The sequence below is a fragment of the Musa acuminata genome, chromosome BXJ1-2 (genome assembly GCF_036884655.1).
Source record: "Musa acuminata AAA Group cultivar baxijiao chromosome BXJ1-2, Cavendish_Baxijiao_AAA, whole genome shotgun sequence".
NCBI classification, from domain to species: domain Eukaryota; kingdom Viridiplantae; phylum Streptophyta; class Magnoliopsida; order Zingiberales; family Musaceae; genus Musa; species Musa acuminata.
Genome location: NC_088328.1, coordinates 16,497,197 through 16,512,760, shown reverse-complemented (window position 1 = coordinate 16,512,760; position 15,564 = coordinate 16,497,197). Strand labels below are relative to the sequence as shown.

Genomic DNA, 15,564 nt, shown 5'->3' with positions numbered 1-15,564 from the left:
ACAGGCCATGCTAAGCCAAGCTGCATATATCCCCACGAGCACAATATCGTTTAAAATCTGAAGAAAATCTTTCTGCGTATGCCAGTGATTTTGATGTCAGTGCAAAAATTCACTCAAGTGGAACTAGAAATGGAAAGAATTTCCAATTTTGGCAGTGCTTCATCGGAAAATTAGTTGACTTCAAACTAATATTTATATGTGGTTAGGTAATATTTTAATCATAATTAAATGACCTTTGAAATCTTTGACTTATATCTAAATCTTATTTATGGTTTGTTGACGTGAATGGACCCACATCCCTCTCATTCTCTCTCAGCACCTTCTGAATTCTTGATAAGTGTTTGATTATCAACAGTATGTTCTCTTTTGTGTCTACTTTATGACATCATGGAATGTATTTTAATATGCTGTGGCATATTTATGTTTATGTTCATTTATATGAATCCATTCATACAAACATCTGGGACCATTTAGGTGTCCTTTATGCATCACTGTTTTACTTAGCAGTTAAGATTATATTCAAGTAAAGATCCAAACTTCTGTTGACTGATCTTGATTATGCATTAAAGATTTAGCTGTTCTGTTTTATTCTCTCTCTCTCTCTCTCTCGATCTTCTAATTGTTTATGGTATTTTAGGTATCATTTTTTATTAGGTTTGCTCAAGTCTCTTATACGGAATGCTCAGCGTTGTCAGTGTAAGAAGTTGCTGTTTAAACATTGCATTCAGACTTCCAAATTACATAGCATGGATGAAAACAGATCAAAGTCTGAGGTTTGCTTTTCAAAAACAGTGCTGCTAGATTTTAATTATTATTGACAAAATCAATGTACAATTAAGAGAATCTATGATTAGTTTCTAATTTGTTTCTTGAAAGAGTAGTTATTACTTGTCAAAGAAGGCACACTTTTGAACTGTCGGAACATAATTTTGGCATTCTCATTCGCTGTTACTTGGAAACTGAATTTGGCTAGGATAAATTATGATTCCTCTTTGACATTTTTATGTGTAACTGACACAACTGATCAACATTTATCTTGGGAATGGTTCATAAGATGCAAGGAGTATTACTAGAAACTAGTAAGTGTTTCTTCTACCAACTAAGTTGTGTTTCGATCACTAGGTAACATGTGTCAGTTTGAAGCTTAGTTTTGCCCTGGATAGGATTCTTGTTCCTTTTATTACTATGAAATTCAAAATATTATATACTTAATAACATGGACTGATGTACCGCCTGAGATGATACAATATGAGCGGTATGTTTCGGTCTGCTTGCTGATTGAAACACGGACCACCTCATATCGAATAGTATTTTAAAGGTGGGGTTGTATTGGGCGATACAGGGTTCGGGCGAAACAATCAAAATTTGATCAACCGGTGACCCCTACCGGTTGGATTTTGATCTAAACTGATCAAGGGCCATGATTAATCCAGTTCCAATGGTCAATTTGACCGTTGGACCACTTTTTAACCTGATTTAACACATATCACCCCTCCCTCCCCTCTTTAACTCTCTCTTTCTCTCTCTCTCTCTCTCTCATAACTTCCAAACTCTTTCTCACTCTCTTTCTCAATTAAGAGTGGTCTCGCTTCATTTGGGAGGATTTACTCATTCTAACAATTCATTTGGTGTCAGGTCTCTTCAATTAATAGTTATGTATTCTCTTTCTATTTTTAGTTAACTTTGGACATGATTAGCTCCTTATTTGCTCCATATTAGCGTAATTGTATCAAGTTACTGATGATTAGTGTCATTTCATATATGAATCAGACACTACTAGGGCCAATCTCTTACTTTGAATTCACACCTTAAGTTAATAATTTTCTGTTCAAAGTTAATTCCACATGCATTTTTTACTTAATTGCAGGAAATGTGATAGTTATGCTTAAATGCACTTCCAAACTACTTAATGAATAAAAGAATTAAAAATAGAGGAAGAGAAATATTAGTGTGTGTTTTTTAGCAGGGAACTTTGATCAAATGTGTCTCCTCTCTTAAAATACTATCCTACCATGAAAGAAGATGTTAAATGTCAAGAAATTTTTTTGGGAGAGAGAGATAGGAATAAGAAAGTTTTATTATCAATGACATAAGTTAAATTATCAAACAAAATATTTACAATGTATCATTAAATTGTACACATATAATAGATATTAAAATTTTAATGACTTCTTACAAATCCTCCTACAAAAAATGACATCTCACAAATTTTGTAAGACAAAGATGACATCCTTAGTACAATTTAGTTCATTCATTAAATGGTATTATAGAAAATTCATATTTAATCTTTAATTAAAAGTGATGCATGCTTGAGAGAACTGCATTGGATGTTGAAAATGTAAATGATTGAAAATTTTAATTACAAAATTTACACAATCATTTTGATATAAAGAGAAATCATACCTATTAATTGAACAGACCTTACACCAAATGAAGAGACCTATTAATTGAACAATGCATGGTTTTCAATTAGATATTATACAAATTATTTTTCAAGATGACATATTTAGAGGAAAAAATTAGACGTAGGAACTTACTTGTAATTGAGATGTCATTTTTGTTTAACAAAATCTTAGGATGTCATTTTTTTTAGAATATTTGTGCAAAACTTATTAATATTTTGATATCTATTATATGTGTACAAGTTATCAATATTTTGATTGATAGTTATACTTGTGTTATAGGTTTTTATTTAATGTGTTATACTATACTAATTTCATCAATTATGGGCTTGATTTAACCCAGTTATAGTAAATTTCAACAGGGTTGCCACAATTTTTGACTGTCCAAAATTAGTATAACCCTATTATAAAATAGTGCAGATGAGGTCATACAAAACCTAAAACACATGAATTCAACAAAATATAATGGACATTAGTTGAGTAAAACGTTTTGGAGGTTTTGGTTTTTTTTAAGACTTCAAATATCAATTTACATAGATTTCAAGATTTTTAGCTGAAATCTCAGGCCAATCATATTTGGGTTGGGCAAAGGACACATCATATCAAACACTGGGAAGTGTATTTATGCCACTTCGCTAAAGTCCACTTCTAAAAACTGTAGAAAGAGGAAGTTAGTTCCATAATTTTTGCATGTCTGCAGTCTTTGAGTTTTCTAAATTATTTTAAGGATCCCGATTAAACTCTTTTTAATGTATAAAATGACTATTTTACTTGTATATCAATTGTTTGCAAGTATGATTAGCATATGTTATGGTTGTAGGAGCCTTTTTATATCTGAAGTAATGGGCATGAGTTCAAGACATCATTTTTCATTTTTTTTATGTTGTCTTATTTTATTTTATTTTATTTTCATTTTTCTTGGGGAAGATGATTCTTCTTCTCTTTTAATTTTCTGGTTGAGGGACATGGGTGGTGTAGTACCAATATATAAATAATATATTTTCTATGTCCTTTCCTTAGAATATAAACAGAGACAACCTGGATGCTTTGTTTTTTATGTCAGATGAAATCAATCTATGCATTACAACTTTCTTTCCTTTATAAGAGTCCTGCTGAGGATATGAATCTTAGAAGATGATGCATTCAATGTGGTTATTCTCCCTTTTAAAACTTGGGTATCACCCATCTTTATTTTGTTTTTCTTGATGTATTAAATGTGTCTTTTCTCCCTTTTCCATTGCTTCTATGTTCAGGCAAGTAAATTACAACCAAGGTTTGCTATACCGAATCGTATCACCCGGTACGGGTGGTACGTACCGGTCCGACAGGCTACCGGTACGTGAACCGCCCGCTATCGGGCGGTACGCCCAAAAAAACCCTGTATCGGACGATACGGGGTAATATAAGGCAGTAACGGTCGAAATTTCGATCATTACCACCCGACACCCTCGGTACCACTCGGTAACGGTCGATTTCGATCGTTACCGCCCGGTACCACTCGGTAACGGTCGAAATCGACCGTTACTACTATAGTGCTCTAACGGTCAATTTGACCGTCGGAGCCCTTTCTCCTCCTATTTAAACCAGTCTTCTCTCCCCTATTTCATTATACTCTCTTAAACTCTTTCTTAAACTTTTATTTTCTCTCCTAAACTCTATAAAACAACGATTTGTGAATTCAATCGAAGCTAATTTGGGAAGATTAAGAGGAAGAACTTTCTAATCAAGAGGTATGTATTCGTTTTCTTTAATTAGAGAGTAATTAAGATATTTAAGATTATGATTAGTGTGTTTCGTGCATAGTAAATATTGAATAATATTTATGATAGTAAAATAAGTTTAATTAAGTTTTATTAAAGTTATTTAATGCTATGATTAGTCATTTTAATGATGATTTAATCGAAATTTATTCGATTTTATATCAATTTAATGTCTTTAATACATATTAGGGTATTTGTCATGTTTATAGGGGTGAAAGAGAAGTAATTAGTGAAAATTAGCTATATTAATCATATAATTAGTGTAGATAAATGATGATTTTATCATAATTTGAATCATATTGGATTAAAATTACATATTTAATGTTTCTTTTATGTGTTTAACATATATATGATGGTAAAATAAGTTTAATTATGTTTTATTAAAGTTATTTAATACTGCGATTAGTCATTTTAATAATGATTTAATCGAAATTTGTTCGATTTTATGTCAATCAAATATCTTTAATACCTATTAGGGTGTTTGCCATGTTTATAGTATTGAAAGAGAAGTAATTAATGAAAAATTAACTATATTAATCGTGTAATTAGTGTATCTAATGATTTTAATACTTCTTTTATGCATGTAACATATTTATGATGATAAAATATGATTAGTTATGTTTTAATAAAATTACTTAATGTTGCGATTAGTGATTTATGATCAATATTTGGTCAATTTAATATGTTTATACTTATAGTTTATTTGATTTAAATTTGGTAGGATCATGACATCAAAGGAATAGTCACATGATGATGCATGGGTTCATGCCCGAAAGCTAGATGGAAACCGTCATCATTGGCAATGTATTTATTGTGACTACATTGGCAAGGGTAGAGGAATAACTCGAGTGAAAATGCATTTGGCTAGTGGGTATCCTGATGTTGCAAAATGCAAGAATGTTCTAACGGAGATCCGTAAATTATTTCAAAGTAAGCTTAAACAAGCAAAGGAAGATACATTAAAAAAGAAGGCAAGAGTTGAGGAAGAATATTATAGGGCTACACAGGAACTAGTTTATGATCAGTATGAGGGTTGGGGCGATGAAGTCGACCCGGATCTCACAGTTGGGATTCGTGCATCATTGGAGCATCAGTATACGGTCGATGAAGTAATGAGGCATCGACGACCTTACTCACAATTGGAGCATAGCAGTGGTAATGGAATCCAGAGATCAACCAACATGAGGCAACCAATTGCTCCTTCTCACATAGGCCAAACTAGTAGCATGAGGTATGGTGGACTCCGTGGTTTTATAAGAGGTCTTGGCAGGAGGTCCGCACCAGATATTGTTGATATTGATCCGCAAGCCTATCCCCCACAAACAGCGAAACAGACACGGATTGACGATGCATACACAAGAAAAAAAAACGGGATATTGGGAAGGCAATCTCAAAATGGTTCAACTTTCATAGGATTCCAACTAATACAGCCCAAGGTCCATATTATCAGAGCATGGTCTCTTCTATTCAAAAGTCTAGAACGGGGATCCAACCTCCAAAACCGAAGGAGATTTACGACATGTACTTAGATATGGAGGTGGCAGAACTAAAGGCTTGGATCAAATCCTTCAAGAGGCAATGGGACGAATATGGGGTGACATTGATGTGTGACAGTTGGACAGGACCAACAAGAATGAGTATCATCAACTTTTTTGTTTATTGCAATAGAAGAGTGGTGTTTCATAAGTCCGTTAATGCTTTTGAAAAGATCCAAGATGCAAACTATATTGAGAGCTTGATGGACACTATGGTAGAGGAGATTGGACCACAGTATGTTGTCCAAATAATAACCAACAATGGAGCGAATTTCAAAAAGGCTGGTTTGCAATTGATGGAAAAAAGAAAAACTTTGTTTTGGAGTTCATGTGCAGCTCATTGCAGAGATCTAATGCTGAAGGATATTGGTGAGTTGGATGCGGTCAAGAAATGTATAGCTCGAGCACAATCAATTACAAAGTTTATATATAATCATCATTGGGTCCACGCATTAATGCAAAAGTATGTAAACGGTGAGATACTTCGACTTGGAATTACTCGGTTTGCTACCAATTTTATTGCATTAAAGTCATTACAGCAAAAAAGGCATGGCTTGAAGGCAATGGTTAGCTCACAAGAGTGGTCTGAATCTAGATATTCGAAATTGAGCGATGGAAAGAAGATAGAAAAGGCCATTCTTTCCTCTAGATATCGGGAGACTATAACAGAAATCATAAAAGGTGTGGAACCACTTTATATTGTCCTCCGTAAGGTCGATATGGACAAGCATTCACAGATGTCGTATCTTAAATATATGTTAATTTCAGCAAGAGAGGAGGTCAAGAAAGCATTCAAAGATGATTTTAAGGTTGACCAATACGTACGAATCATTGATCGTCGGACTGAAGTTCATATAGATCAAGATATCCATAATGCAGATAAATTCATATTCAAAATAATTTAATTTATTATTATTTAGATAATAAAAAATCATACTAACAAAATTATGTTTTGTAGCGTATTATCTAAACCCGGCAATTCAATATCGATATGCTCTCGGAACGCAAAATAATTTCCTAACGATACTACAAAATGTTATATATCGGCTCTTGCCAAACACTACCGAGGCAACCGATGCTCTTATGGAGGGTCGATTATTTCGAGAAATAGTTGATTCATTCTCCGACATTGTAGCTGTATCGTGTCGTTAGACTATGGATCCTGATGAGGAAAAGTTATGCATATTGATTATCAATTATATTTAATGTTAATTATTTGTTATGCTAATAAAATCTTATTTATATATTTTTGCAGTCAAGTGGTGGCTACAATTTAGAGGCGATGCACCACATTTAAGGAAGGTTGTCGTTCGTGTACCTTCACAAACAACAACATCTAGTGGTTGCGAACGTAATTGGTCAATATTTGCATTGATTCATACGAAGGTCCGCAACAGACTCAACTACAGACGGTTAGAGAAACTCGTATATGTCCATTATAACATGCGGCTAAAATTGCGATGTGCTGAGTTGGATAAGGAGCCAGAGGAATCAGATATTGATCCCATTGACCTTCAATTCTACAACGAAGATTCAGAGCCAATGTTAGATTGAGTTGAAGTAGCAGAGAACCAAGAGGATCCTCTACTTGATGAGGCGGGAGATCCTCAACGTCCTTCACGTTTTATCACCGAGGCAATAGAAAAAGAAGAAGCACAACCCCAACAGGTGGAAAATCCCCCTCGATTACAACATGGTAGGAGTCAAACTGCTCGAGGAACTACTGACACCCAACGGTCACACTCGTCCGCCCAATGTGCAAAGGCAAAGGGGAAGGCAGTAGCATCAGTTGCATCGTTGGAAAGAATCGAGTCGGGCGACGAGACACCTTCACAATCACATTCTCTTTCTTGCTCGGTCTAGAGACATGACAGCAACACGGATAGCAGTGCCTCGACAGATGATGGCGGTGATGCCAGGCAGTCGTTGGTCTCGTCTACCCAACTTGAGGGTGGTGAATGAACCGAGGAGCAATATTTTACACATGCCACTCAAGATTCAGATTATGGAACTCGACAAGGTATTGGTCAAGTTTATGTGCAGAAGGGGAAGGCAGTGGATGAATATGAACAAATGCGACAGAGCATACATGATATAGACACAGAAAGAGGCTCATCGTATTCACAACCATCGTATCATACGGGCAACAACAGTATGGTGATAGTTGGTCATACTTATCTGAGCAATAGCATAATATAGAACAGCACCAATATATACCTCAAGAGCTGCATCAGACAAATATGATTCATGACGATCAATCTACGATCAGCACCACATTGATGCATCAATGGCATACGATGTATCAATACACTATGTCATAGGATCAATTTCATGATTTGGTCTAACAAACGTATCATATTGATATGTATCGGATCGAGGACCCCGATCCACCACCCGTGGAGGCCCATCGTTCGTTTTGGTGGTAGAATCAACAATCAGGTATATCTAAATATGCGATTATTTAATTCATTTGAATTTTAGAGTTTATATTGTAACAAAATAGTCTAACAATTCAACTGATTTTTCTGTAAATATTTCAATCTATAACGGGCTAAAATACGAACCTTGAACAAGACTACCTCAAAGTCCGAAAAAGATATGTGATACTATTCTTACCTAATTTACATTGATTTTGCTAAACTTATACTATTACTATATTTATTCGTAACTTGAAAACCCTATCCTAACTTTTTTTTAATTTTCAGATATTTTCGGAGGGTTAAATCAGTGAAATCATGTGTACCGCTTGGTACACCTCGGTATACCGCTTGGTACATCGTATCGTACCGTACCGAGCCTGGGTCGAAACGTCGGTACGGTACGACGAACCTTGATTACAACAATAGAAAATCTTCGTTCTATTCTATTCCATGTTCTACACTGGAAATTCAAAGACAACTAGAAAGCTCACTCCCCTCTTTGTCAGAGGTGTTGGGCACCAAATGACTGTTGCTTTGCAATGCCGCCTCATCGTCAACTATGACAACCCACGTTACACAAATAGTGCATTGAGAGGATATCAACTGGCAAATGCCATGCCAGCACATTATCATCACTGGAGAATGCCACAAAATTCAGACCTGTCTGATAGTTCATTGTCTCAAATTGTGGTTGAAAAGTGTGATATCACTGCACATTATCATCACTGGAGAATGCCACATGACCTGGTTGCACTGACCTTGTTTTAATTGTCATATTTATCATATACAATAGGCAAGCTGGTTGCTACAAGTAACTAATCTTATATAGTGCTTCTTGTTTGTTTGATAAGTAGGTGGTTGTACAAAATTCTTCAATGAGGATGAAAAATGAAGGTCAGCCCAGTGCCCAAGGAGCATTGAGTGTATTTAGCAGTGCCACTGCATGTACTGAGGCTATTTGTTTTGCAAAGAAACAACCTTACCATGGTCCCAAGGCTGGCACACAAAGTTCTTTAATGAACATACCAAATGAAAATGCTGAATCACAGTATGCATCTTGCCATATGCTTTCTGACAAATTATCTCAGGCTAAGCTGCATCATGATGACAGGCCCTCAGATGTTGCACTAATTGAATCTTATTCTAAGCACCACCAAGTGGTTTCCTTTATATGGGCTGTTTGTAGGAGCATAGTTCCAGTATCCTTGCTTGGGAATTCTTCTTGTTGGAAATCCTTACAGAGGAACATTTCAAAGTTTGTTAAATTGCACAGATTTGAGAAATTCTATGTAAAACAATGCATTCATGGAGTCAAAATGTCATGTTTTCATTTTTTATCAAAAGTTAGATCTTCTAAGTGCTCTTGTAATGGAAACAGTAGATCTGAATTTGGTGGAAGCATCAGAAAAGATTCCAGGAAACCATGCAATTCTAAAATGATTCTTGTTGGCAATCTTTTCAGTCGTTGGATGCGTTGGTTCTTTTTTGACATGATAGTACCCATGATTAGTGCCAACTTTTATGTTACTGAGAGAGAATCCAGAAAACATGAATTGTTCTATTATCCGAAGCCAGTATGGAGGACATTAGTTCAACGAACCATTGCTTCCCTGGAAGGTGATAAATTCAAGCTACTGGATCAAGTATTTGTCAGGAATATTATAAGTAAAAGATCATTTGGTTTTTCAAAAGTTAAATTTCTTCCAAAAAATAAATGTCTAAGATTTTTAACAAATCTTAGAGCATCATCTATAGTACGATTATCAAATCCAGAGTTTGGCTCAAGATATTGCTCTATTGGTGCTAAAGAAAAGGCAACAATGCATCGGAAATATAAGAGTGCTCAAGACAGAGGATTTGTTCGATGCCGATCTGTGAATTCTGCTCTCAGAGAAGTATATGCTATTTTGAGGAGAGTAAAGGTTGAGAAGCCTGAAATACTAGGATCATCTGTGTTTGATTACAATGATGTACACCAGAGACTCCATCAATTTATTTCCAAGATAAAAAATAGAACATCAAAAATGCCTGAAATATATATTGTTGTTGCTGATGTACGGAAGGCATTTGATTCGATTGATCAGGATATGTTAATCGGCATATTGAAAGATATTCTTCAGAACGATGAGTATGTTATGAGAAAACATGTCAAAATATCTTGTAGGAAGAAGTCTCTAAGGATCCTTCATGATCATGTTTATTGTGATTATAGCAGCAGCAATTGTTGTGATTCTGTCTCAGAGCCTTCTGTTTCAGCGGGCAGTATCCTCATTGATCAGGTTTAGGTTCGATGTTATCATTATTTTTTGTTGTCCATTTAGCAGAACCTGTTAAGAGAATCAAGATGATTTCTTGCATTGCTGACAGTATTTGGCTGGATCTCTATATTATTTCTTGTTATGCATCTGTCTTGTCTAACATTAATTTACTGCATCACCTTATATTATCTTCTAGATAGTGGAATTTTTCTTAATTTTTCGTTTCATTAGTTGCAAGCAGTATTTAATCATTTAAGCTATTTGACCTATGTCGTTTGTATTGATATGGTTTGCTGATCCTTCCTGCTCATGATTTATAACTTGTATTGCTTAGTTGACTTCTAAAGAGTTGGTTGTCTTTGTCTTATCCCCCTCGACTATGCTCTCTGATTTTATTGTTCCTGGATTTCCACGCTGGCTGCATCTCATCATTGAGGTTGATTTTACTATCATTTTCAGTTGTGAATTTTTTTTATTGTAGGCAGTTATCTGTTTTGTATTTTCTAGCCTCTGCATACATATACAATACACTATGTTGATGATTATATGAACTTCCTTTTGCGAAAAATATCAGTTTTTTATTTTAAGTATTATGTGAATATCTTTTAGAAAGTAGAGCATACTTTTGAAATATATTAGGTTTCTACAATGGTAGCAGGGAATTTCTCTCAGAATCCAGAAAGAAAAGCTTCTTTATGTTCTTCGAGAGCATTTAAAGTGTAACATTTTGCAAGTTGGGCAAAATTTCTACCTGCAAAAGGTTGGCATACCCCAGGGTAGTGTGTTGTCCTCCCTTCTTTGTTCATATTACTATGGACACATGGAAAGGAGTTTAATTTTGCCATATCTTCAAAGGAGTAGCAGTGATCTGGTTGTCAGCAGTAGCAAGTATACAATTAATGAGTGTACTACGGAACTAGCTAATAATGCCATCTCTGGTGTGGAATCTCTCAAATACGATATGGCATGTCTTGGGTGTCCAAATATTACTGATCTAGGAAAGAACAACCTTCTACCTTTCACTGAGCATCATGCAACTGAAGTTAATACTGTCACAAGTGACAAGGAATGCTCAACCTCAGGGGAGAATTTGTTATTAAGATTGATTGATGATTTCATTTTCATATCTACCTCAAAAGAGCAAGCGGGCAGATTCTTCAATAGAATGACAAGGGGATTTAGAGCTTACAACTGCTACTCGAACAAGACAAAGTTTGGGACCAACTTTGGCATGACACAGAATCATGGTTTAATTAATAGGATATACTCAGGTGCAGATGGCATATTATTTCTTCCCTGGAGTGGCTTGCTTATCAACTGCCAGACTCTTGAAATTCAAGCAGATTACACGAGGTAAGTTATGTAGGCAATTATCCATCATTTTGTGAGGTCAACTCTCAATAATCCCCATGACTGGAATGAAAACATTTAAAAATCATTACATGCCATTATTCATAGGTACTATCAGCATAAAAGCCATTTGTCATATCACAACAATGCTGTGATATATGCAGGTTATACAACTGACTGATTAAAGATGGAAACTTTTGACAGGTACTTTGGTATTAATATAAGATCAACTCTGACCATTGAACTACATGCTAAACCTTGCTATCGTTTGAAAGAAAAATTGCTTAACTTCGTGAAAACAAGGTGCCATCCCATTTTCTATGACTCCAACATCAATGCTCCTGCCACTGTCTGTTTAAATGCATATCAAGCATTTCTTCTGTGTGCAATGAAGTTCCATTGCTATATCCATAGCATGCAAGATGTCACCAAGCCAAAACCAAGTTACTTGTTGGAGATAATTGAAAGGTCATTCAGGTACTCTGCCTTTTACAGTTTTTATTATATTCAACTTTTAAGAATTTAATCTCATGAAGTTCTAACAACTAAATATTTCTGTCCACCTGAAAATTAATCTAGTTATGAATGTACGATACCCACACATTATGGGTTTCTCTGATCAAATGATTCCATATTTGTGAATCTCAAGTTCTGCGGGGCTAACATGATCTTTTTCAAGTGATACTCTTTTCATCTCACATCAATATTTGTAATTAACTTTGGAAGTATGATCACCATAAATGTACATCATTTTACTCCATGTTGTAATCTGTATTGTCATATGTTAAGGTTTTGTTCTCATTATGTGCAACCAAACTCACACTAGTGACAGGTTTGCTATAAGGCAGATCCTGGTTAGTGAGACAGATTACTAAAAGTAATTTCTGTGGTTGACTTAATGTTAAGAAGGATTTTGATAGTGGATAGTCATATCTGGGATGTTCTCTTAAAGTGGTTGAAAGTAGAAAATAATTAATTATAGTTATAGAATTGAATAAAATTGTACAAAGGTATGCCTTTGATGCTTATAAGTCTTTGTTCATAGGTTGCTATTTTAATTACTAGATTTATTAGGATATAACGAAAGATGCCCAAATACGCTAACTGTTTTCCAACTACCTTGATTGCTGATCGAATTCCTTATAGTGCAGGTATGCATGACACCCTAGGGATGTCTAGTGCTCATATATGATGTTCTTCTTTTATAGTTTAGGCAATGCATGTCCAGCTCTAGCATCAGCAGAAGAGCCCATTCTGGTTCCATTTTCCTTGGGCTTTCACTTTGGTACTTTTTGACTTAAAGTGGCTTATAAAGTCTTCTAGATGTGCTGGATTACACATCTCCCTTATGGACTAGGCTTAATTTGTAAAAATTACTATGATGGGATTAGTGTCATAAACATGATTTAAATTTTTGGGTACTAAAGCTATACCGATCCATCGGTGGACCTGCATGGGTCCTGGGTCGAGTATGACAAGCGGTACATTGTGCATACCACGATGTGGATTTGGTTGGTTTGGACCGATGGGACTACATAAAGGAATTTTGTTTTAGGGTTTTTCCGACCTTTTCTATTTACATATTGTAAAAATTCATTAAAATTCAAGTGTTCCGCCTTAAAAACAATAGATAATATTTTGGAACATTTTTAGGATTTGGATTATAAAAAATCAATTATTTAGGTCTCTATGCTTGATTAAATATTCATATTTGTTTTTTATTTGTTTATGAACATTGATTACCTACTTGTTTCTAGGTGATTGGATTGGGTGTGTAACAAAATGGATTTGGCATGTGAACTACCAAGGCTTGGAAGCTAAAAAATCACCGTTGACTAGTATTAAATGAAAAATGATTCTTGCAGGTACACACATATCACATATATAGTCAACAGCTAAAATTGAACTAAATGAATAAAAAAAGGGTCATTGACGGTCTTTAATTAGTGTTCCCATATTTGATTATCTTCATCAAAGAATCTCTCTGAAAGTATAGAATGCTGCATAATACTTTCTCATCATCTAGAGAATTACTTTGCAATGTGTAAAAAGCCTTTCTAATGTATTTTTAATTTCAAAAAATATTGTTTGTAACGACATGGGTCTGGTTTTTGCCCTTTCTCTTACAAGTTAACCTAGTTTAGATAGGTTGTAGTGCCTCATGTAGAATCACATCTCATTACACTTGCTGCTTGAGTAAAGCAATGGAGTTGTTCAGAATTGCTTTGTCAAAGTCAATACTAACTTTGTTATTTTGCAATCTGACTAATGGAAATTTTATCATGTATATGGGGTACCTGTTTCACCAGATATATGTACAAGCACATCATGAAGCTGATGCATGACATGTTGCACCACTTTGGTATTCATCCATCTCTTGGACTTGCGAAAAGAGAAGTGCTTTGGCTTGGACTGTCTGCATACATCTGTGTTCTAAGGAAAAAGCAATCACGATACAAGGAGCTGCTTTCACTCTTGAGGTCAAGGATCGCCACGTATGGAAGGATCGAAGATGCCTCCTCTCATTTGAGATACGCAGTTGATGAATCCCACTCATCTTTTTTCTCAAAAATCAAATTCTAAAATTTCAAGCTTATCCTTTTCTTATTGCACTTTCCCTCCTATTCCTTGCCGGTTGCATTTAATGGCAATGACATGTTTATTGACTTGGACATGTTAACCTTGTAGCTCTTGCCATTTTACCAGATTAGTCTTTGATGGTCAAAACTTTAGTTTCACAAACTTTTTGTGACAACAATTTTGCGATAGAAACAATAGAACCTTGACATGTTATATTGCCATGTTTTTGTTTGATCTGCTGCAATTTTTCTGAGCTGCAACGATGGCAAGCCTCTGCCTCTTTGCCACTTCTCAAGTTGTAGTAGTTGCTTGAATTATGTACCCAAACATGTTCGCAGTGCTGTGAAGCGGCTAGCCCTTAGCAACAAAGCAAATATCTGTGGCAGGGTGTCCTTCCTATGTTCTGAAAATATTTCTAGAAATTAAATTTCTTTTTATGATTTGGTTTCTCTTCCTAACAAGTTTGGGAAGTATCAAATAGGCACCTGTTGGTATGATTCTCGTGTAAAGCTGGATTAGGATTCTTTAGATCCTTCAATTAAGGTTTAGGTTCTTCAGATTCTTCTCTTTATGGGACACGTAGAGCTTCATAAGAGAGTTGAGATTAGTTTTTGATAATTTTTAAGGAAAATATACTGCCCTCATTCATTGATGATCTAATAAGAATCAACCACTTCAGAATTAGACTTCCTGTTTGATCTTGTTAAGACTGCTCGAGTAAAATAGAGCTGGAGTGTTTTGGTTTCCCATAAGAAGTTACCCACTCGTGTGATATCCGAAGCAGCTGAGACTGCAGCATCACTGTTCATTGTCCAGTTTGATTCAGACAAGCAGACTCAACATACCATAATAGTGCAGTTGAATCTGCTACGTTAACCATTCAATTCCCCCGGCAGGGGAAGGGATAAAGAGTAACTCCGCAAATCCAAATGGATTAAAGAGCAATTCCGCAAAAGCTGTTCTTCTATAGCCATACTATCTGACCTATTCGGCAGTTCTTCTATAGCCATACTATCTGAGCTATTCGTCCCTCACAAACTGGGCTGCACGAAGTCCTGGGATGATACTTTCGGCTTTGAGATCTGTAGGGTTGGAAAGCCACACATTTCCAATTCACCATGACAAGCCTATCTATCATACACGAGGCTTATCAATCCGTTATGAAAATTGCTATCTTGGTTGTAAAAATCTGTTGGCAAAGATATTACCGCTGCAATAATAACTTCAGCAGTTGCTTAACATGGCATGTCCGTTTGCTG

At 35.4% G+C, this 15,564-nt stretch overlaps 1 protein-coding gene across 3 annotated transcripts in view; it reads left to right on the top strand.

The window, feature by feature from the left end:
• Positions 1–14,436, top strand: part of LOC103972865 (telomerase reverse transcriptase) — a 44,951-nt gene extending 30,515 nt beyond the window's left edge. For 2 of the 3 annotated variants that reach the window (XM_018821134.2, XM_018821131.2), the window contains 5 exons: positions 638–773; positions 8,972–10,396; positions 11,031–11,728; positions 11,930–12,202; positions 14,035–14,436. In XM_018821134.2, the coding sequence (XP_018676679.1) occupies positions 638–773; positions 8,972–10,396; positions 11,031–11,728; positions 11,930–12,202; positions 14,035–14,308 (2,806 nt within the window). In that variant the 3' untranslated portion in view covers positions 14,309–14,436. The remainder of the gene's footprint in view (positions 1–637; positions 774–8,971; positions 10,397–11,030; positions 11,729–11,929; positions 12,203–14,034) is intronic. The other variant, XM_018821132.2, reaches the window with a different exon arrangement.
• The last annotated feature ends 1,128 nt before the right edge of the window (positions 14,437–15,564 follow it).